At 34.6% G+C, this 23090-nt stretch overlaps 1 protein-coding gene across 6 annotated transcripts in view; it reads right to left on the reverse strand.

The window, feature by feature from the left end:
- Window positions 1-23090, reverse strand: part of LOC142236666 (uncharacterized) — a 325873-nt gene that overhangs the window by 191685 nt on the left and 111098 nt on the right. For all 6 annotated transcript variants that reach the window (XM_075307904.1, XM_075307903.1, XM_075307902.1 and 3 more), the window contains exon 2: window positions 4498-5505. In XM_075307904.1, coding sequence (XP_075164019.1) covers window positions 4498-5451 — 954 coding nt within the window. In that variant the 5' untranslated portion in view covers window positions 5452-5505. The remainder of the gene's footprint in view (window positions 1-4497; window positions 5506-23090) is intronic.

The following is a 23090-nucleotide window of genomic DNA, read 5'->3' on the forward strand; positions in this document are numbered from 1 at the left end:
TAGTCGGTCCCGCCCGACTTTAGACTTTCCTTACTTGTTATACCCTCCATCATAGGATGCGGGTATATTAACTTTGTCATTCCGTTTGTAACACATCGAAATATTGCTCTAAGACCCCATAAAGTATATATATTCTGGGTCGCGGTGAAATTCTGAGTCGATCTAAGCATGTCCGTCCGTTCGTCCGTCCGTCTGTTGAAATCACGCTAACTTCCGAACGAAACAAGCTATCGACTTGAAACTTGGCACAAGTAGTTGTTATCGATGTAGGTCAGATGGTATTGAAAATGGGCCATATCGGTCCACTTTTACGTATAGCCCCCATATAAAGGGACCATCAGATTTGGCTTGTGGAGCCTCTAAGAGAAGCATATTTCATCCGATCCAGCTGAAATTTGGTACACGATGTTGGTATATGGTCTCTAACAACCATGCAAAAATTTGTCCACATCGGTCCATAATTATATATAGCCCCCATATAAACCGATCTCCAGATTTGGCTTGCGAAGCCTCAAAGAGAAGCAAATTGCATCCGATCCGTCTGAAATGTGGTACATGGTGTTGGTATATGGTCTCTAACAACCGTGCAAAAATTGGTCCACATCGGTCCATAATTATATATAGCGCCCATATAAACCGATCCCCAGATTTGGGTTCCGGAGCCTCTAAGAGAAGCAAATTTCATCCGATCCGCCTGAAATTTGGTACATGATATTGGTATATGGTCTCTAACAACCATGCAAAAATTGGTCCACATCGGTTCATAATTATATATAGCCCCCATATAAACCGATCCCCAGATTTGTCTTGGGAAGTCTCCAAGAGAAGCAAATTTCATCCACTCCGGTTGTAATTTGGAACATGGTGTTAGTATATGATCTTTAACAAGCGTGCCAGAATTGGTCCATATCGGTCCATAATTATATATAGCCCCCATATAAAACGTTCTCTAGATTTGACCTCCGGAGCCTCTTGGAGGAGCATATTTCATCCGATCCGGCTGAAATTTGGTACATGGTGTTGGTATATGGTGTCTAACAATCATACAAAAATTGGTCCACATCGGTCCATAATTATATATAGCCCCCATATAAACCGATCCCCAGATTTGGCTTTCGGAGCCTCAAAGAGAAGCAAATTTCATCCGATCCGTCTGAAATTTGGTACATGATGTTTGTATATGGTCTCTAACAACCATGGAAAAATTGGTCCACATCGGTCCATAATTATATATAGCCCCCATATAAACCGATCCCCAGATTTGTCTTGGGAAGTCTCCAAGAGAAGCAAATTTCATCCAATCCGGTTGTAATTTGGAACATGGTGTTAGTATATGATCTTTAACAAGCGTGCCAGAATTGGTCCATATTGGTCCATAATTATATATAGCCCCCATATAAAACATTCTCCAGATTTGACCTCCGGAGCCTCTTGGAGGAGCAAAATTCATCCGATCCGGTTCAAATTAGGACCGTGGTGTTAGTATATGGTCGCTAACAACCATACCAAAATTGTTCCAATCACACAAAAATTGGTCCATATCGGTTCCTAATCATGGTTGCCACTAGAGCCAAAAATAGTCTACCAAAATTTTATTTCTATAGAAAATTTTGTCAAAATTTTATTTCTATAGAAAATTTTGTCAAAATTTTATTTCTATAGAAAATGTTGTTAAAATTTTATTTCTGTAGAAAATGTTGTCAAAATTTTATGTCTACTTTGTCAAACTGAATTATATACGTATTGGATCGACCTTTTTTGATTTAATATATAACACGTATGGACTTACATACAATTTAGAAGATGGTGTTAGGAGGTTTTAAGATACCATGCCATCGGCAAGCGTTACCGCAACTTAAGTAATTCGATTGTGGATGGCAGTGTTTAGATGAAGTTTCTACGCAATCCATGATGGAGGGTACATAAGCTTCGGCCTGGCCGAACTTACGGCCGTATATACTTGTTTTAATATTCAAATTAAAAAATATTTAGACTTAAGCATATCAAATTTTTGGCGAAGCGTTTTTAACATACCTAGCGCATAGCCAAACCTAATGAACACATAAAACAGTTTTCCGAAATAACGTACAAGCAGTTTTACAGAAATTGCTCCCTTTGATTCTCTCGCTCTGTTATGTTGATATCAGGGTTGCCAATTCTGCCGATTTATCGGCATTTTGACGATTTTTTAATCACAAAATGGACAATTCCGATTTTTTTCCGATTTTAACGATATTAACTCCGTTCATTAGACACATAGTTTAGGGAGTTAAAGTTTTTACATATTGAAGAAATTTTTGAAAATATTAAAATAAATTTGAAAAAAATTTGGGAAAAAATTCGGAAACAAAACATGGAGTACTTTGGCATTTCGAGTTTTGTCAAAATTCGTACAAATGATCATGATTCTTCCCCACTCCACAGCAAACGAAGACATTTTTAAGCAAAAAAAAAAAAAAAAACAAATTAGATGACAGGTGGAGAATAATTCATTGGATGGAATATTGTCCCAAAAATAACCTAAAATGAAATAACTCAAGTTGTTTTAATACCAAAATTGATAATGATTTACTCAGAATGTGCAAAATAAAATTTTACTAATTATGATAAAATTTTTTTACAGTATAAACAAATAACCACATATAGACATATCTATCGGAAAAACCATAAAAAATCCCCACGGGACTTTTTCTTGAGTTTCAAAACATTAATTTTTAAATAAAAATTTTACTCAATTAATAACAATATTTTAGAAAAATAATTTGTTTATGCAAAAATTACGAAATATTTTTGTTTAACTAGAAAATGATTTTTATGTTAATGTTATTTGCATACAAAACTGATTTCATTATATATTATTTTATATGCATAGTTGTGTACATTAATTTTCTGTTTTGTATGTGAAATAAATAGTTTTGCTTTGTGTCTACCCAGAAAATATGTTTAATTTTAATATTAATTATATTGTCGATTTTTTTTTACGATTTTTAAAATGCATGTGCCGATTATGACGATTTTTATCGAAAAAAGTGAAGATTTTTCTCGAAGTTTTATTGGCAGCCTGGTTGATAACATATCTTTCGACAACATCTCTCTTTCTTTCTCTATACAGACAGAGTCGCTCTCTAGATAAAATATCACAACATATATATGTTTACTCGAAATTTGTAAATTTATATATGTTTACATTCACACATATTATTTTTATGAAACATTTATGGCCCACACATAATATTTTCTAAAATATTAACATATGTGTCCCAAATATTTAGTACAAGTTTAGGAACATTACATGTTTGCACTTAAATATATTGTGCAAACATGTCTGTCTGAAATACATTTTGTTTATATCGGATCATATGAAAAACATATTTTTCTTACAGTGTAAATCATAACTAGAGGTGTGCACGTGACACGAAATTGTCGTGACTCACGAAAATTTTCGTGACTCACGCGTGAGTCGTAAGTCACGCTGACGGAAACGGCGTGAGTGTGCGTGAGCGTTATTAAACAACCAAATGTCGTGCGTGAACGTGAGTCACGCAAAAAATATCTTCGTGAGTGTGCGTGAGTAACGAATTTCGGAAAAACATGCTCACGAAAACAATCCCGCTGACGAACGTAAATTGCTTACGAGTTGAATTCATTTATAATTTTAGTGACATCCTAGGTGGTAAGAGTTTTATAACGCACTCAATTTTAACCATACTCATGTTTTCAGTCAGGTACTAAAGGTAAATCACTCATAAAATTATTCGTGAGTCACGAGGTTTTTCGTGAATCACGACATTTTTCGTGAGTCATGATTATTTTCGTGAGTCACGACATTTAAAAGATTTTCGTGCGTGAGTGTGCGTGAGTACAAATTTTGTTTTCGTGAGCGTGCGTGAGCGTGAGTCCTACCAAAAAATATCGTGTGTGAGTGTGCGTGAATAAGATTTCTCCGTCGTGAGTGTGCGTGAACAAAATATTACTAACGTGCACACCTCTAATCAGAACCCATACACACGGACATCGCTAAATCATCTCAGGGCACGGCTCTGACTATTATTGTCAAACACACCGTGTGTTTATCTCGGTTTTTTCTGGAGTTTTTCAGGAATTGGATAGAATTCTAGATTTTATGCAGGTGATCACACATTAAGCTCCTTTTTGGTTCTAGGACACATATGTAAGGAGATATAGGCGATAAAAATTGTTCATATATTTTTTGTTTTCGAACTTTCATCGAAATTTTGATATTTTGCTTTATGATTGGACAAACTTTTAATTATATAAAAAAAAATCCTACATTATTTCCTTTAATTCCTTATGGCTTAAATCCATAATTAGTGTAATTATGGGAAATTTGTCAAATATTACTTTGTGGTTTGTTTTGACTGCTACGTACTATTCTACTATAATATAAACTACTCTTTAAATTGGCATTATGAAATTCTATTTTGGAAGATGTATATAATTATGCAAAAACAATTCAAACGATTGTTAAAGCTTTACCTTGTGAGCGATGTTGGCTTCTTTTTCATGGTGTAATTTGATTTCCTTCAATTTCTGTAATTTCTTAGTATACTGCTTCCTCCTGACTATCGCATCATTATACATTTGGATTTCGGGATGCTCAGTTGCACCGTCATCTTTCTTGTCTTTTATTTGGTTATGATTAAGTTGTTGTAGAAGAAGTAGTTCAGCCAAGTATTGTGGTACACCCGATTCATTAATATTTTTGTCCATGGCGGCCTTATTATTATTATTATTATTAACGTTGCCATCGTTGCCATTGCTGATGTTATCTATGGAGGAATGCATATTTGTACATTGTTTATTTCGGCTCAAATTGGAGGACCAATCTATTTCCTGATATCCACTGCCATTTGCATGGGAAGTTATGGAATTCACTTCATAGCCAATGCCATTTCGAATAGCAGTCAACGATATGGAAGAAGAGTTGACCTCAGTTACACAGTCATCATAATTTTCAAAGGCATCCTTTCCATTGTTATGACATTTGTTAGAGACTATGTCTGGTGTAAATATTGCTGTGCTATGAGTGTCTGTAGTCATCTCGTCGTCCAATGAATGTAAACAAGTGTTTTCTTGGTTAGTTTTTTGTCGTGATAACCACAACTCGGCCTGTGCCGCTTCCAGATCCGCTGTACTGTCTTCACCGTTGGCATTGTGTTGAATGCATTGTTGAGCAATAAGTGGCTCCTGTAACTTTTGGCCGGTGACTGAACTGATGACAAGAATCTCCTCGCCAGCACCATCTGATGGCACACAAGCATCGTTGACACCAAAGTACTCGCATAATTGATTCCTCTGCTCGTCCTTAAGTACACCAATATACTCTGAACTTTCGGTGAATTTACTTAAAATATGGCTGGCTGTTGCCAAATCTTTTTCAGATAATGCTATCGTTAGAGATGTCGAATTCTTCGATATGCACTTGCCCATAGGTGATGGAAATATTTGCTGTTGCAGCCAATGGGAGTAAGGTGAGAATTTCGTCTATAAAAAAAAAGAAAGCACAAGTGGCTGATGGATAATGTTTTGAGATGTCAACCTTTTGTATGAATCTATAAAACCATTTTAGATGATTTTGGCAATAAAATGAGATTATACATATATAGGGTACTTAAAACACTATAGTATGTGCGATAAAAGCTAAGTACGAGTCACTTCGATTACCACCTAAAAGAGAAAGTGAGAAAGGCCATTGGAAAACAGAAAATATTCTTTGCTGCAAATATTTAAACACATAATTGAAATATTTCATTTCATATTTTAGAAATATTGGATGTGTTAATTATTCGTAATATAACTATATACATAAAATACGAACTATATTTGTTTATTTGTTTTTATGTTCCGGGTAAGCTCGGAAATGGCTAAACCGATTTACTTGAAATTTTCAGAGAACGTAGGAGGTGAAAACAGGGTATTTTTTTTGATATTTGGTCGCTTTTTTTTGGAAATTTGAACTTAAGTTCTCTGATTAGCTTGGCGCATTGGCGTAGCTAGTCGTGCTAATATATGGGGTACCTGTCTTTTTGATATTTGAACGGGGACCCCTCCCTTTTGTCAGACTTTTTGAAAATTGGGCCTACACTGAAAAAAAGCATGCCCGGTTCCAAAGATGTTGTCTTTGCTTTAAAAAAAAAGAAGCGGAGAATACAAGTAAGGATACTTTTAAGACGCAATTCTCATTTGAATTTGGGTTTTGTGTACTTGCTTCTAGGAAGAAAATTTTAATTTTTCGCTTTTTCATCTATTTTTCTTCATATGCTATCAAAGTCCTTTAAAAACGAGTTAACGACAACTTTATTTTCCAAATTAAGACTCGACTTCCAGTAGAAATTATGCTATGTTTCAAGTAAAAAACGTCTTTAAAATAAAGTGTTGAAAAACATGTCCTGTATTTGAAAGATTTTTTGCTTTGTACAAAACAACCAATTTAAAGACAATTTCATTAAATCTAAAGAATCTTTCTGAATTATTAAAGTCAAGTTGACCTTAGCCCAAACATTTTTTCTTTCATGTTATGATACCCATTTTTAAGTGAAATCACTTAATTATAAGAATAATACGACTTCATTGAAAAGTTTATCGACTTTTGGACAAGGAAACAAAAACTTTTATTAGAGAAATGCGTCTTCTATGCTAAGCAAAATTTGCATTCGCATTTTAAAGACATGGAATCTTTGACCTCACGACAATATTTTTTTTCAGTGTATTGTGCATGCTAAATTTCGTTGAAATCGATTTCAATTGAGATATAGCCCCTATATATATCTTCCCCCAATTTACACTTATATGACCACAGAGGCCACAGTTTTACACCGATTTACGTAAAATTTTGCACAAGGGGTAGAATTAAGAATCTTACTATTCATGCTAAATTTGCTTGAAATCAGTTCAGATGTAGATATAGCTCCCATATATATCTTTCATCAGATTTACACTAATATAGCCACAGAGACCAAACTTTTGCTCCTATTTACGTGAAACTTTGCACAGGGAGTAGAATTAACATTATTGCTACACGCAAAAAAAAAACGTATGGAAAATGTGTACCGAAAATATTTTTCTTTTTTTTTTAATTTTTTTGAATTTCTTCGGAAATTTAAAATTTTTATCACAAAAAAAATCGTTTGTTACAAAATTTTTATTTTTTCAATAAAAATAATTTTTTTTTGAACCAACAACGCAGTCCATTTCGTTCATATCTTGCACTGTTCTTTTCTGACTTTAAGTCTTTAATAAGACAAACATATCTGGAATATATGTAAAACAAAAAAAAAAAACAAAAAAAATTTGGTGTTCGGTCGAAACAGGGATCGAATCCACGACCCTTGGCATGCAAGGCGGGCATAGCAAACACTGCTCCACGGTGCCCAACTAAATGTATGTTTCTGTTACATAAAGTTTCTTTAATCGGCTCGTGGGCGCCGCAAGCTATGCTATATAAATATAACTTATATGGATAATTGTCTATTTATGACAATAACAGCTGCACAACTCAGTGGATAGTCTGTTGGCTTACAAATTGCATTGTCCGCGGTTCGATTCTCCGTCCAGGCGAAAGGTAAAGTTAAACAAGTAAGTAAAGTAGAAAGTCGGGCGGGGCCGACTATATCATACCCTAAACCACCATTACAGAATTAGTAATCATAAGCATTTGTGGGGTAACATATAGGTCTGGGAGATAAACCGCAGTTGCATATTTAAGAAAATTAAGGGGTACATGTCTATGGGTGCTTTGTGTCAATCTGACTATAGCTCATAGTCAATGTTGCCAGGGAAAATGTTCGGTTTACCCTACAAGGTCAAAAACAGTTCCTACTTTCCCATACATTCCCAAACAATTGTCCCTACTATATTTTTCGTTAAATTTAAAAAAAAAAAATACAAAACAAAAATGGTAGTAAGTAGTTTATTATCTTAAAACATGAATATGCAACGTATATAACTTAGAATATAAATTTGTATTACCACCACGGTTGCCCCAGTTGGTAGAATTCTACCCAAATTAGTAATCTTTTTTGTTAAATCTCTATAAAAATAAAATTTTGGAAAAAGTTTCTATAAACAAATTTTTGTGAGAAATTTTTCTATAGAAATAAAATTTTGAGAAAAAATTCCACAGAAATAAAATTTTGAGAAAATTTTTTATAGAAAAAATATTTTGAAAAAAAATTTCTATAGAAATACAATTTTGACAAAATGTTCTATAGAAATAAAATGTTGACAAAATTTTCTACAGGAATAAAGTTTACCACACATTGTTAAAGATCAAGCCTTGCCGGCTTCTAATTCCCTCCTCTAGAGGCACCAAAATATAAAAATTATTACAAATTGTGTTGAGTGAAAATGTCCTACATTGTGGCCCCACGTCCCTACAAGACGCTAAATATTAGAAAAAACCTACATATAGGGAATTTCCCCTACTTCTAGCAACACTGGCTGTGTTGATATTGCGCCTACGGAGCTGGTATGCCACTAATATTGAGTGTGGGTAATATATACAAATTTGTAAAAATCGAGCAATATTCTTATGTAAGAGCTACAAGTACGTATAAGTACGATCGGCTAGTACATCAAAATTTGAAATTTGAGTAACATTGGTTAATAAATAAGAGTACTATGGCCAAATTTGGGAAAATCGGGCGATGCATATATATGGAAGCTATATCTAAATCTGAACCAATTTGCATAATATTTTGCGGGTTTGATTAATACCACAAAAGGTTACCTTGTGCAAGATTTGAGTAAGATCAGTTAAGAAATGAGGCCTGTATGGTCAAACATAAGGTTATTAGGGGCGAATTTTTCAAAATCGGGTGATACATATATGGGAGCTATATCTACATCTGAACCGATTTCGATGAAATTTTGCACATATAGTTAGTACTGTAGGGGACTGGATCTAGCCAACTTTTAGTAAGATCGGTTAATAAATAAGGGTTCTATGGCCAAATTTGGGAAAGTCGGGATATACATATATATGGGAGCTATATCTAAATCTGAACCGATTTCGATGATTTTTTGCACATATAGTTAGTGCTATAGAAGACTACATTTAGCTAAATTTGGGTAAGATCGGTTTATAAATAAGGGTTTTATGGTCAAATTTAGAAAAATCGGGCGGTACATATATATGGGAGCTATAGCTAAATCTGAACCGATTTCGATGATTTTTGCACATATAGTTAGTGCTATAGAAGATTATATTTAGCCAACTTTGAGTAAGATCGGTTGATAAATAAAGGTTTTGTGGCCAAATTTGGGAAAATCGGGCGATACATGTATATGAGAGCTATATCTAAATCTGAACCGATTTGGATGAAATTTTGCAGACTTGAGGGGCGATGGAAAAGATTACCTTTTGCCAAATTTGGTGACGATCGGTTCGAAAAAACGCGCAATGACCCCATTTGTCGAAATCGGGCGATACAAATATATGGGAGCTATATCTAAATTTGATCCGATTCAATAGCGTTCGTCCTTGTGCTCGAAAAACTCCCTGTACCAAATTTCATCAAAATCGGTTAATAATTGCGACCGGAATCCTGTGAACAACAAATACATGGACAGACGGACGGACGGACGGACGGACACCAAGCGCTAGATCGACTCAGGAGGTGATTCTGAGTCGATCGGTATATATTTTATGGGGTCTAAAATCAATATTTCTGGTAGGCACATTTTTTGGCCGATCAAACTTATTATACCCTGACCACTATGTGGTTTAGGGTATAAGAATTTATAAAGTACTCGTAAGTAAAGTAGAAAGTCGAGCGGGGCCGACTATATCATACCCTAAACCACCCCTAGTGATGTAGTATACATAAGCATTTGTAGGGCATCATTGGTATAGGTTTAGGAATTAAAGCGTAGTTCCATATTTATGAAAATTTAAGGGAGCTTTACACTCAAAAAAAGTGAACCCACTATTTCACTAAAGCCGATTTAACTCTATTTTAGTTCAAGCAATTTTTATGTTTGGAGAAAGTTTTCTTTACTATAATAATATTCTACGTACGTTTGTTAAATGAACTAAAAAGCTGGAAAAAATATACACAAATGAAGCAATAAGATTTACTAAATTCGTACTTCTCACAAAATAGTTCATTATTTCTTTAAATTTGTAAATTTTACTACAAATGCGCCGATTTTGAAATATAACAAAATAATCAAACTTTTCTAAAACTAACCAAATTTTTTTTTCCTGATGGGTTCACTGCTTTTTGAGTGTAACTCAATCTGAATAGAAATGCCAGATCTTTGGAGATATATTTGATTTAATACCTGCAGAGTTAGTATACCAATAATATTAGGTCCATTATTAAAAAAGAGGAAATCGCGAAATTATTATGTAAGAGCTACATGTAAGTCTAAATATGATCGGTTAGTTCAAAATTTGAAATTTGTGTAACATTGATTAATAAGTAAGAGTACAATGGCCAAATTTGGGAAAATCGAGCGATGCATATATATAGGAGCTATATCTAAATGTGAATCGATTTGGATGATATTTTGCAAGTTAAATTGATACCGGAGAAAGTTACCTTGTGGTAAATTTGAGTAAGATTGGTTAATAAATAAGGCTATTGTGGTTATAAATAAAGTCATTAGGGGTAAATTTTTGAAAAACGGCCGATACATATATATTGGAACTATATCTTAATCTGAACCGATTTGGATGATATTTTGCAGCTTTAGTTGATATTACAGTAGATTACCATTTGCTGAATTTGTGTAAGATCGGTTAATAAATGAGGCCACTAGGGTCAAAAGTAAGGTTATTAGGGGCAAATTTTTGAAAATCGGGCGCTTCATATATATGGGAGCTATATATAAATCTGAATAGATTTGGAAGATATTTTGCAGGTTTGGTTAATACCATAGAAGGTTACCTTGTGCTAAACTTTAGTACGATCGGTTGATAAATAAAAATCGGGCGATACATGTATATGGGAGCTATAGCTAAATCTGAACCGATCTCGATTTTTTGCACATATTGCTAGCATTATAAAAGATTAAATAAAGCCAAGTTTGAGTAAGATCGGTTGATAAATAAGGGTTCTATGGCCAAATTTGTATCTAAATCTGAACCGATTTGGGTGAAGAGTGATGCAAAATATTACTTTGGGCCAAATTTGACGATGATCGGTGAGTAATAAAGCGCAACGTGAACCCATTTGTCGAAATCGGACGATACATATATATGGGAGCTATATCTAAATTTGATCCGATTTCTTTCTATTGAATTTCCAAATTCCTTGTGCCCAAAAAACACTCTGTACCAAATTTCATCAAAATCGGTAAATAATTGCGACCGGAACCCTGCGAACAACAAATACATGGACAGACGGACGGACACCAAGCTCTAGATCCACTCAGGAGGTGATTCTGAGTCGATCGGTATATATTTTATGGGGTCTAAAATCAATATTTCTGGTAGGCACATTTTTTGGCAGATCAAACTTATTATACCCTAACAACTATGTGGTTTTGGGGTATAAAAAGGTGCTAAGAACTAAAAAACCTCGTGGAAGTGAGAAAGATGTGAGGGAAAATGCAATTGGCCAGAAAAGATTGTTTTTTTTTTTTTTTGAGTTAGTTTTTATGAAATTGTTTTTACATACAAATAAACTTTGTTTTTTACAAATTAACTTCCTTAAAGAAAAAACAAATGAGAAACGAACTTTGTTTGTCTAAAATTTCGTTTGGGAGGAAAGAATTATTTTGTTCGTGCATAACCCATCCGTCAATAAAAAGGGTTCATATATGCCCATAACTGATATAAGTTCAATATAAACTATTTTTCAATGCAGAAAATGCTAAGAATTTGAATTTGGGCGAGTTTAAGTGGTAGAATTTTTTTCACTAAAACAGTTTTCATAGACTAATGCGGTCTGTGTGTAGACATGCAGTGTTATACCTGTTTTGGTTGCAAATCCCAGCGGTGTAGTTGATGTGCATGGAAGCTCTCGCTCCAGGTCCATCTAAGCATTACAAAGACCTTCTACTACAGCTTCCTTTACATTTAACATAGAATAATATCACAGGGGAAAACCTAGTCTTTAGTTTGGGAAAGGACATTCACCAGTACTTCATAAGATCGTATGTGACAAAACATATGCACGGTAATGCATTTCATATTATATAACACAGTGCTATACAAAAATTCCAAACAAAAAATCACTTATCCTAGCCGACAGTACTCGATGAAAGGAGAAAAGTTATTTCTCGATTTTGCTAGATTGGTTGGCATTTTTTATGAGCCTATAAAGTTTTTTTCGCCAAATTCGGCTTTTAACACTCTTTGGCAATTTTCGCATGGCCATAGCTGGAAAAATGCTCTGATTTTTTTAAGTCTTCAACAAAGTTGTAGCTCTTGTCTAGGACAACAAAAGCGCTGAATATATAAAGTCGGAAAATTTCATCTTCAGGCTCAAGAACGGAAAAATGTCGAAAAAATCAATTCAATAACAATAACGATCTTGACAAATACGAATTTCTTTGTTGGTTCGTATTATATCTTAATCGATTTTGAGACAATTTTTTATACTTCTACAAAATTTCTTGAATTTAAATTTGAATCGGGTAACGTCATACACCGAAAAAGATATTTACGTGGTATTAAAGATTACGCAACCTTAATTTTAGGATGCGCAATTTACACACTATTAAGGACAAATTTCTTTAAAATAATGATATTTTAATTGAACGAAAGTTTATAATCTTTGCTTCAACATTTTTTTCATTAAATTTAGGACACACATTTTGAAACTTTGCGTCCCTTCGTTAAAGTTGCATGTCTTTAAACTACGGCAAATTTTCGTCAAAGTAAAAAAACACATTTTTGATTTAAAGAAATCGTCCTTAAATTAACTGAAATATTGAATCTTTAGATTTAATACAAAAACGCTTCAAATATAGGCTAAGACTTATTTTGAGGATTTAGCATTTTTGGTTTAAAGTTCTTTTGGAATTAAGAAAATATTGTTTACTTCGAAGTATCCGTTATAACATAATATAGATTTTTAAACTGGCATTTGTTAGTACGTGAACAGCTTTATTAATATACCGGAAAAATAGAATGAAAATTCGATAAATGAGATCTGTATCCTAATTTTAATTTTATAGATCCTATATTTAAAGCCAGATAGGTCGCAAAAAATTTTCTTATTTTAAAGAACCCGCATCTTTGGCTCGGAATCAATGCCAAAATCCTTAAAGGAAGGTCAAAATCTTTGGATCCAAGTAAACTTTTTTTAAGTGCAGGATGAAACACAATGTTAGTAAAAACAAGTAAGGAAAGTCTAAAGTCGGGCGTGGCCGACTATATTATACCCTTCACCACTTTGTAGATCACATCCTTCAAATGTGTTGGTGCTATATATTGTCACAAATACATACATCTAAATATCACTCGATCTGGACAGAATTTGATAGACTTCTACAAAATCTATAGACTCAAAATTTAAGTCGGGTAATGCACCAGGGTGGAAAAGTTTATTTATGATTTATCGCTCGATATATATGTATTAGAAGTTTAGGAAAATTAGTCGTTTTTACAACTTTTCGTCTAAACAGTGGCGATTTTACAAGGAAAATGTTGGTATTTTGACCATTTTCATCGAAATCAGAAAACCATATATATGGGAGCTATATCTAAATCTGAACCGATATGAACCAAATTTGGCACGCATAGCTACAATGCTAATTCTACTCCCTGTGCAAAATTTCAACGAAATCGGAGTAAAAAATTGGCCTCTGTGGTCATATGAGTGTAAATCGGGGGAAAGCTATATATGGGAGCTATATCTAAATCTGAACCGATTTCAACCAAATTTGGTACATACAGTTGAAATTTTAATTCTACTTCCTGTCCAAAATTTCAAGTAAATCGGAGTAAAATGTTGGCCACTGTGGTTATATGAGTGTAAATCGGGCGAATAATATATATGGGAGCTATATCTAAATCTGAACCGAATCGAAAATCAATAGGGTCCTATTCTGAGCCAAAACACATACTCGTGCCAAATTTGAAGTCGATTGGACTGAAACTGCGACCTAGACTTTGATCACAAAAAAACGGACAGACGGACATGGCTATATCGACTCAAGAGCCCAACCTGAGCATTTTTGCCAAAGGCACCATGTGTCTATCTCGTCTCCTTCTGGGTGTTGCAAACATATGCACTAACTTATAATACCCTGTTCCACAGTGTGGCACAGGGTATAAAAATTTTAATGCAATTCTACAAAAGAGCATTTATGATTGATCGGGCGATAAATAGGTATTCGAGATATAGGACAATTTGAGTAATATTTAAAATTTTTGCTACTTAGCAGTGGTGATTTTACAAGAATATTGGTTAGATCTCGCCAAGATATGTGGTCACTTGTGCGATATTTCCACAAGTCGGAGCCTTATTTAAAACTGAACCATTCTGTGGAAAGTCTGGCATAACAGTGTGTAGGATATGAATACTTAATGGGGAAATCATCACAGAATTTTGTGTAAAGTCTGGGAATTTTGGCCATATTTGCATAAATCGGAAGAGCAAATATATGGAGGCTTTATCTATGTCTGAAACTAAAAACAAACTAGACACACTTAAATAGCATATTAAATTAATTCTGTGTGGAAACTACACGCAAAAAAATAATTCTTTCCTCCCAAACGAAATTTTAGACAAACAAAGTTCGTTTCTCATTTGCTTTTCGTTGAAAGGAAGTGTATTTGGAAGAAAAGTATATACTTTTTGTGATAAACGTTTATTCTTTTCCAGGATGTAAAAGCAATTTCATAAAGACTAACTCAAAAAAAAATTTTTCTGGCTAATTGCATTTTCCCTCACATCTTTCTCACTTCCACGAAGTTTTTTAGTTCTTAGCACCTTTTTCTGTAATACAAACAATGTAGAAGAAATTATACGATTTTATAAATTTTTAAATTTTTTTTACCTTTCGCCTGGACTGAGAATCGAACCGCGGACCATGCAATTTGTAAGGCAGCACACTATCCACTGAGCTACGTAGCTGTTATTGTCATCAATAGCTAATTATCCATATAAGTTATATTAATATAGCATAGCTTGCGGCGCCCACGAGCCGATTAAACAAAGTTTATTTAACAGAAAAATACATTTAGTTTGGGACCGTGGAGCAGTGGTTGCTACGTCGGACTTGCATGCCAAGTGTCGTGGGTTCGATCCCTGCTTCGACCAGTTTTTTTTTTTTTTTTTTACATATATTCCATATATTTACATGGTCGGAAGATTCCGAAAAAATTTTCAACATTACATTCTACTATATTAAATTTTTACTATGAACTGTAAAATGTGTCTTATTAAAGACCTAAAGTCAGAAAAGAACAGTGTTTGATATAAACGAAATGGACTGTGTTGTTGGTTCAAAAATAACTCTTTTTATTGAAAAAATAAAAATTGTGTAACAAACGAATTTTTTTGGTGATAAAAGTGTATACTTTTCGAAGCAATTCAAAAAACTCTAACAAAAGAAAAACGTTTTCGGTACACGTTTTCCAAACGTTTTTTTTCTTTGCGTGTATCGAGTCAATTGGAGGAATATCCCATTGAAAATTTGTCTAAAATATGAAACATTCGACCATATTTCCCCAACTCTGGAGTACATATACATGGGAGCTATATCTATCGGAGTATAACTTTGGTCTCCGTGGTCATATGGGTGTAAATCGGTGTATAAAAGATATACATACATGGGAGCTATATCTAAATCTGAACCGATTTCAACCAAATTTGGCACACTTAACGATACTATTAAACGAACTCCTTGTGCAAAATTTGAAGCAAATAAGGACAAAACTCTGGCTTTTGAGGCCATATAAGTGCAAATAATTCTAAACGATGGATTTCAGACTTTTCCTTCTTGGCGTTACATACAAATGCACAAACTTATTATACTTTGTAACTTCACCACTACGAAGGGTATAAAAAATTAATGCCTAGGCCTTCATTCATAGGACCTCTGTGGTATCACAATGGACTGAATAGTCTAAGTGAGCCTGATACATAGGGCTGCCACCCACCTTACCTACCCTAGGGCCTCCTTGAAATGAAACATTAACAATCCTAAATTTGTCAAGGGTTTCCTCCATTGCACCGCTGGGATACTTAATATATGCTACCACATTGAGACTGCTTTGGTTCTTAGCGACATTCACTTGCGTTTCTGAGACCACATTGGCATCATATCGAACATTGAACATGATAGGTATTGGTTTCGTATTGCGGTTGTTTCAGAATATTTCCTTTTGCGCTAATAAACTATGGCGCACATAAGGTATTCGATTCGTTTGGTCGTGGTGCAATATTTCTTTCTTTCAATGGTACAAGGGCAACCGTACCATGTTCAGTGAACTAATGAAAATGTTATTTAAATCTGAGATCTTAAGATGGGACCAAAAGACGTTCATTTTCATTTCATTGTGCAAAAGTGCAATATATGGCTTTTGTTTTGGAGTACAAAAAGCGGAGCATATTTGTAGCACTCTGATAAGAATTTCATTCGAATTGTTCTATGCATACACAAAGAAAAATTGAAATTTTAATATTTTCAAATATGTGGTTTCACAAAGCATGATTTCAGGCACAAATAAGTCTATATCGCCAACACAAATAATATAGTGAGTGACCTCTACAAAAAAAAAAAAAAAAAAAAAAACAAAACAAAAAAAAAACCAGTAAGGAAAGTCTAAAGTCGGGCGGGGCCGACTATATTATACCCTGCACCACTTTGTAGATCTAAATTTTCGATACCAAATCACATCCTATATAAAGGTTTGTCCCAAATACATACATTTAAATATCACTCGATCTGGAAGAATTTGATAGACTTCTACAAAATCTATAGACTCAAAATTTAAGTCGGCTAATGCACTAGGATGGAACACAATGTTAGTAAAAAAATAAGGAAAGTCTAAAGTCGGGCGGGGCCGACTATATTATACCCTGCACCACTTTGTAGATCTAAATTTTCGATACCATATCACATCCGTCAAATGTGTTGGGGGCTATATATAAAGGTTTGTCCCAAATACATACATTTAAATATCACTCGATCTGGAAGAATTTGATAGACTTCTACAAAATCTATAGACTCAAAATTTAAGTCGGCTAATGCACTAGGATGGAACACAATGTTAGTAAAAAAAATATGGGAAACATTTAAATGTGGAGCAATTTTAAGAAAACTTCGCAAAAGTTTATTTATGATTTATCACTCGATATATATGCATTAGAAGTATAGGAAAATTAGAGTCATTTTTACAACTTTTCGACTAAGCAGTGGCGATTTTACAAGGAAAATGTTGGTATTTTGACCATTTTTGACGAAATCAGAAAAACATATATATGGGAGCTATATCTAAATCTGAACCGATTTCAACCAAATTTGGCACGCATAGCTACAATGCTAATTCTACTCCCTGTGCAAAATTTCAACTAAATCGGAGTTAAAAATTGGCCTCTGTGGTCATATGAGTGTAAATCGGGCGAAAGCTTTATATGGGAGATATATCCAAATCTGAACCGATTTCAAGCAAATTTGGCACGCATAGTTACAACGCTAATTCTACTCCCTATGCAAAATTTCAACTAAATCGGAGCAAAAAATTGACCTCTGTGGGCAAATGAGTCTAAATCGGGCGAAAGCTATATATGGGAGCTATATCTAAATCTGAACCGATTTTGCTGATATTTTGCAAGTTTTTCGAGACTCATAAAATATTCGGATGTACGGAATTTGAGGAAGATCGGTTGATATACACGCCAATTATGACCAGATCGGTGAAAAATATATATGGCAGCTATATCTAAATCTGAACCGATTTTTTCCAAAATCAATAGGGATCGTCTTTGAGCCGAGACAGGACCCTATACCAAATTTTAGGACAATCGGACTAAAACTGCGAGCTGCACTTTGCACACAAAAATACATCAACAGACAGACAGACAGACAGACGGACAGACAGACGGACAGACAGACGGACAGACAGACAGACGGACATCGCTAAATCGACTCAGAATTTAATTCTAAGCCGATCCGTATACTAAAAGGTTGGTCTATGATTACTCCTTCTTGGCGTTACATACAAATGCACAAACTTATTATACCCTGTACCACAGTAGTGGTGAAGGGTATAAAAATATGGGAAACATTTAAATGTGGAGCAATTTTAAGAAAACTTCGCAAAAGTTTATTTATGATTTATCACTCGATATATATGTATTAGAAGTTTAGGAAAATTAGAGTCATTTTTACAACTTTTCGACTAAGCAGTGGCGATTTTACAAGGAAAATGTTGGTATTTTGACCATTTTTGACGAAATCAGAAAAACATATATATGGGAGCTATATCTAAATCTGAACCGATTTCAACCAAATTTGGCACGCATAGCTACAATGCTAATTCTACTCCCTGTGCAAAATTTCAACTAAATCGGAGTTAAAAATTGGCCTCTGTGGTCATATGAGTGTAAATCGGGCGAAAGCTTTATATGGGAGATATATCCAAATCTGAACCGATTTCAAGCAAATTTGGCACGCATAGTTACAACGCCAATTCTACTCCCTATGCAAAATTTCAACTAAATCGGAGCAAAAAATTGGCCTCTGTGGGCAAATGAGTCTAAATCGGGCGAAAGCTATATATGGGAGCTATATCTAAATCTGAACCGATTTTGCTGATATTTTGCAAGTTTTTCGAGACTCATAAAATATTCGGATGTACGGAATTTGAGGAAGATCGGTTGATATACACGCCAATTATGACCAGATCGGTGAAAAATATATATGGCAGCTATATCTAAATCTGAACCGATTTTTTCCAAAATCAATAGGGATCGTCTTTGAGCCGAGACAGGACCCTATACCAAATTTTAGGACAATCGGACTAAAACTGCGAGCTGTACTTTGCACACAAAAATACATCAACAGACAGACAGACAGACAGACAGACAGACGGACAGACAGACGGACAGACAGACAGACGGACATCGCTAAATCGACTCAGAATTTAATTCTAAGCCGATCCGTATACTAAAAGGTTGGTCTATGATTACTCCTTCTTGTCGTTACATACAAATGCACAAACTTATTATACCCTGTACCACAGTAGTGGTGAAGGGTATAAAAAGTATATACGGCTGTAAGTTCGGCCAGGCCGAATCTTATGTACCCTCCACCATGGATTGCGTAGGAACTTCTACTAAAGGCTGTCATCCACAATCGAATTACTTGGGTTGCGATAACACTTGCCGATGGCAAGGTATCGTAAAACTTTTTAACACTGTCTTCTAAATTGTAAGTTAGCCCATACGGGGTATATATTAAACAAAACAAGTATATAAGGCCGTAAATCGGCCCGGCCGAAGCTTATGTACCCTCCACCATGGATTGCGTAGAAACTTCTACTGAAGCCGATGGCAAGGTATCTTAAAACTTCCTAACACCGTAATATGTGGTACATAGTCCATACGTGGTATATATTAAACTAAAAAAGGCCGATTAAATACGTATATAATTAAGTTCAAAGTTTCTATAGAAATAAAATTTTGACAACATTTTCTATAGAAGTAAAATTTTGACAAAATTTTCTATAGAAATAAAATTTGGAAAAAAGTTACTATAGAAATAAAATTTTGACAAAATTTTCTATAGAAATAAAATTTTGACAAAATTTTCTATAGAAATAAAATTTTGACAACATTTTCTATAGAAATAAAATTTTGACAAAATTTTCTATAGAAATAACATTTTGACAATGTTTTCTATAAAAATAAAATTTTGGTAGATTTTTTTTTGGCTCGAGTGGCAACCATGATTATGAACCGATATGGACCAATTTTTGTGTGATTGGGGATCGGCTATATATAACTACAGACCGATATGGACCAATTTTGGCATGGTTATTAGCGGCCTTATACTAACACCACGTTGCAAATTTCAACCGGATAGGATGAATTATGCTCCTCCAAGAGGCTCCGGAGGTCAAATCTGGAGAACGGTTTATATGGGGGCTATATATAGCTATGGACTGATATGCACCAATTCCTGCATGGTTGTTACAGACCATATACTAACACCACGTACCAAATTTCAACCGGATCGGATGAATTTTGCTCCTCCAAGAGGCTCCGGAGATCAAATCTGGGTAACGGTTTATATGGGGGCTATATATAATTATGGACCGATGTGGACCAATTTTTGCATGGTTGTTAGAGACCATATACTAACACCATGTACCAAATTTCAACCGGATCGGATGAAATTTGCTTCTCTTATAGCAATCGCAAGCCAAATTTGGGGGTCCGTTTATATGGGGGCTATATATAATTATTGACCGATATGGACCAATTCTTGCGTGTTTGTTAGAGACCACATTCTAACACCATGTTCCAAATTTCAACCGGATCGGATGAATTTTGCTCCTACAAGAGGCTCCGGAGTACAAATCTGGGGATCGATTTATATGGGGGATATATATAATTATGGACCGATATGCACCAATTCCTGCATGGTTGTTACAGACCATATACTAACGCCACGTACCAAATTTCAACCGGATCGGATGAATTTTGCACCTCTAAGAGGCTCCGGAGGTCAAATCTGGGGATCGGTTTATATGGGGGCTATATATAATTATGGACCGATGTGGACCAATTTTTGCATGGTTTTTAGAGACCATATACTAACACCATGTACCAAATTTCAACCGGATCGGATGAAATTTGCTTCTCTTATAGCAATCGCAAGCCAAATTTGGGGGTCCGTTTATATGGGGGCTATATATAATTATTGACCGATATGGACCAAATTTTGCATGATTATTAGAGACCGTATACTAACACCATGTACCAAATTTAAGCCGGATCGGATGAAATTTGCTTCTTTTAGAGCAATCGCAAGCCAAATTTGGGGGTCCGTTTATATGGGGGCTATACGTAAAAGTGAACCGATATGGACCAATTTTTGCATGGTTGTTAGAGACCATATACTAACACCATGTACCAAATTTCAGCCGGATCGGATGAAATTTGCTTCTCTTAGAGGTTCGCAAGCCAAATTTCGGGGTCCGTTTATATGGGGGCTATACGTAAAAGTGGACCGATATGGCCCATTTGCAATACCATCCGACCTACATCAATAACAACTATTTGTGCCAAGTTTCAAGTCGATAGCTTGTTTCGTTCGGAAGTTAGCGTGATTTCAACAGACGGACGGACGGACGGACGGACGGACGGACGGACATGCTCAGATCGACTCAGAATTTCACTACGACCCAGAATATATATACTTTATGAGTCTTAGAGCAATATTTCGATGTGTTACAAACGGAATGACAAAGTTAATATACCCCCATCCTATGGTGGAGGGTATAAAAAGGCCGATTAAATACGTATATAATCTAGTTTGACAAAATTTTCTATAGAAATAAAATTTTGACAAAATTTTCTATAGAAATGAAACCTTGACAAAATTTTCTATAGAAATAAAATTTTGACAAAATTTTCTATAGAAATAAAAATTTGACAAAATTTTCTATAGAAATAAAAACTTGACAAAATTTTCTATAGTAATAAAATGTTGACAAAATTTTCTATGGAAGTAAAATGTTGACAAAATTTTCTATAGCAATACAATTTTGACAAAAATTTCTATAGAAATAAAATGTTGACAAAATTTTGTATAGAAATGAAATTTTGACAAAATTTTGTATAGAAATAAAATGTTGACAAAATTTTCTACAGAAATAAATTTTTTACAAAATTTTCTATAGAAATAAAATTTTGACAAACATTTCTATAGAAATAAACTTTTGACAAAACTTTCTATAGAAATGAAATTTTAACAAAACTTTCTATAGTAATAAAATTTGACAAAATTTTCTATGGAAATAAAGTTTTGGTAGATTACAAAATTTTCTATAGAAATAAAATTTTGACAAAATTTTCTATGGAAATAAAATTTTGGAAACATTTGTATAGAAATAAACTTTTGACAAAACTTTCTATAGAAATGAAATTTTGACAAAACTTTCTATAGTAATAAAATTTGACAAAATTTTCTATGGAAATAAAGTTTTGGTAGATTATTTTTGGCGATATGGACCAATTTTTGTGTAATAAGTCATCGGCTATATATAACTAAAGACCGATATGGACCAATTTTTACATGGCTGTTAGAGGCCATATATTGACAAAATGTACCAAATTTCAACCGCATCGGATGACTTTTGCTCCTCCAAGAGGTTCCGGACGTCAAATCTGGGGACGGTTTATATGGGAACTATATATAATTATGGACCGATATGGACCAATTTTTGCATGGTTGTTAGAGACCATATACTAACACCATGTACCAAATTTAAACTGGATAGGAAGAAATTTGCTCTTCCAAGAGGCTCCGGAGGTCAAATCTGGGGATCGGTTTATATGGGGGCTATATATAATTATGGACCGATATGGACCAATTTTTGCATGGTTATTAGAGGCCGTAAACTAACATCGGGTACCAAATTTCAAACGGATCGGATGAATTTTGCCCCTCCAAGAGGCTCCGGAGGTCAAATCTGGGGATCGGTTTATATGGGGGCTATATATAATTATGGACCGATATGGACCAATTTTTGCATGGTTGTTAAAAACCGTATACTAAGACCACGTACTAAATTTCAACCGGATCGGATGAATTTTGCTCCTCCAAAAAGCTCCGGTGGTCAAATTTGGGGATCGGTTTATATGGGAGCTATATATAATTATGGACCGATATGGACCAATTTTTGCATGATTGTTAGAGGCCGTATACTAACATCAGGTACCAAATTTCAACCGGATCGGATGAATTTTGCCCCTCCAAGAGGCTCCGGAGGTCAAATCTGGGGATCGGTTTATATGGGGGCTATATATAATTATGGACCGATATGGACCAATTTTTGCATGGTTGTTAGAGACCATATACTAACATCAGGTACCAAATTTCAATCGGATCGGATGAATTTTGCCCCTCCAAGAGGCTCCGGAGGTCAAATCTGGGGA

Source organism: Haematobia irritans, chromosome 4 (assembly GCF_050003625.1).
Source record: "Haematobia irritans isolate KBUSLIRL chromosome 4, ASM5000362v1, whole genome shotgun sequence".
NCBI classification, from domain to species: Eukaryota; Metazoa; Arthropoda; class Insecta; order Diptera; family Muscidae; genus Haematobia; species Haematobia irritans.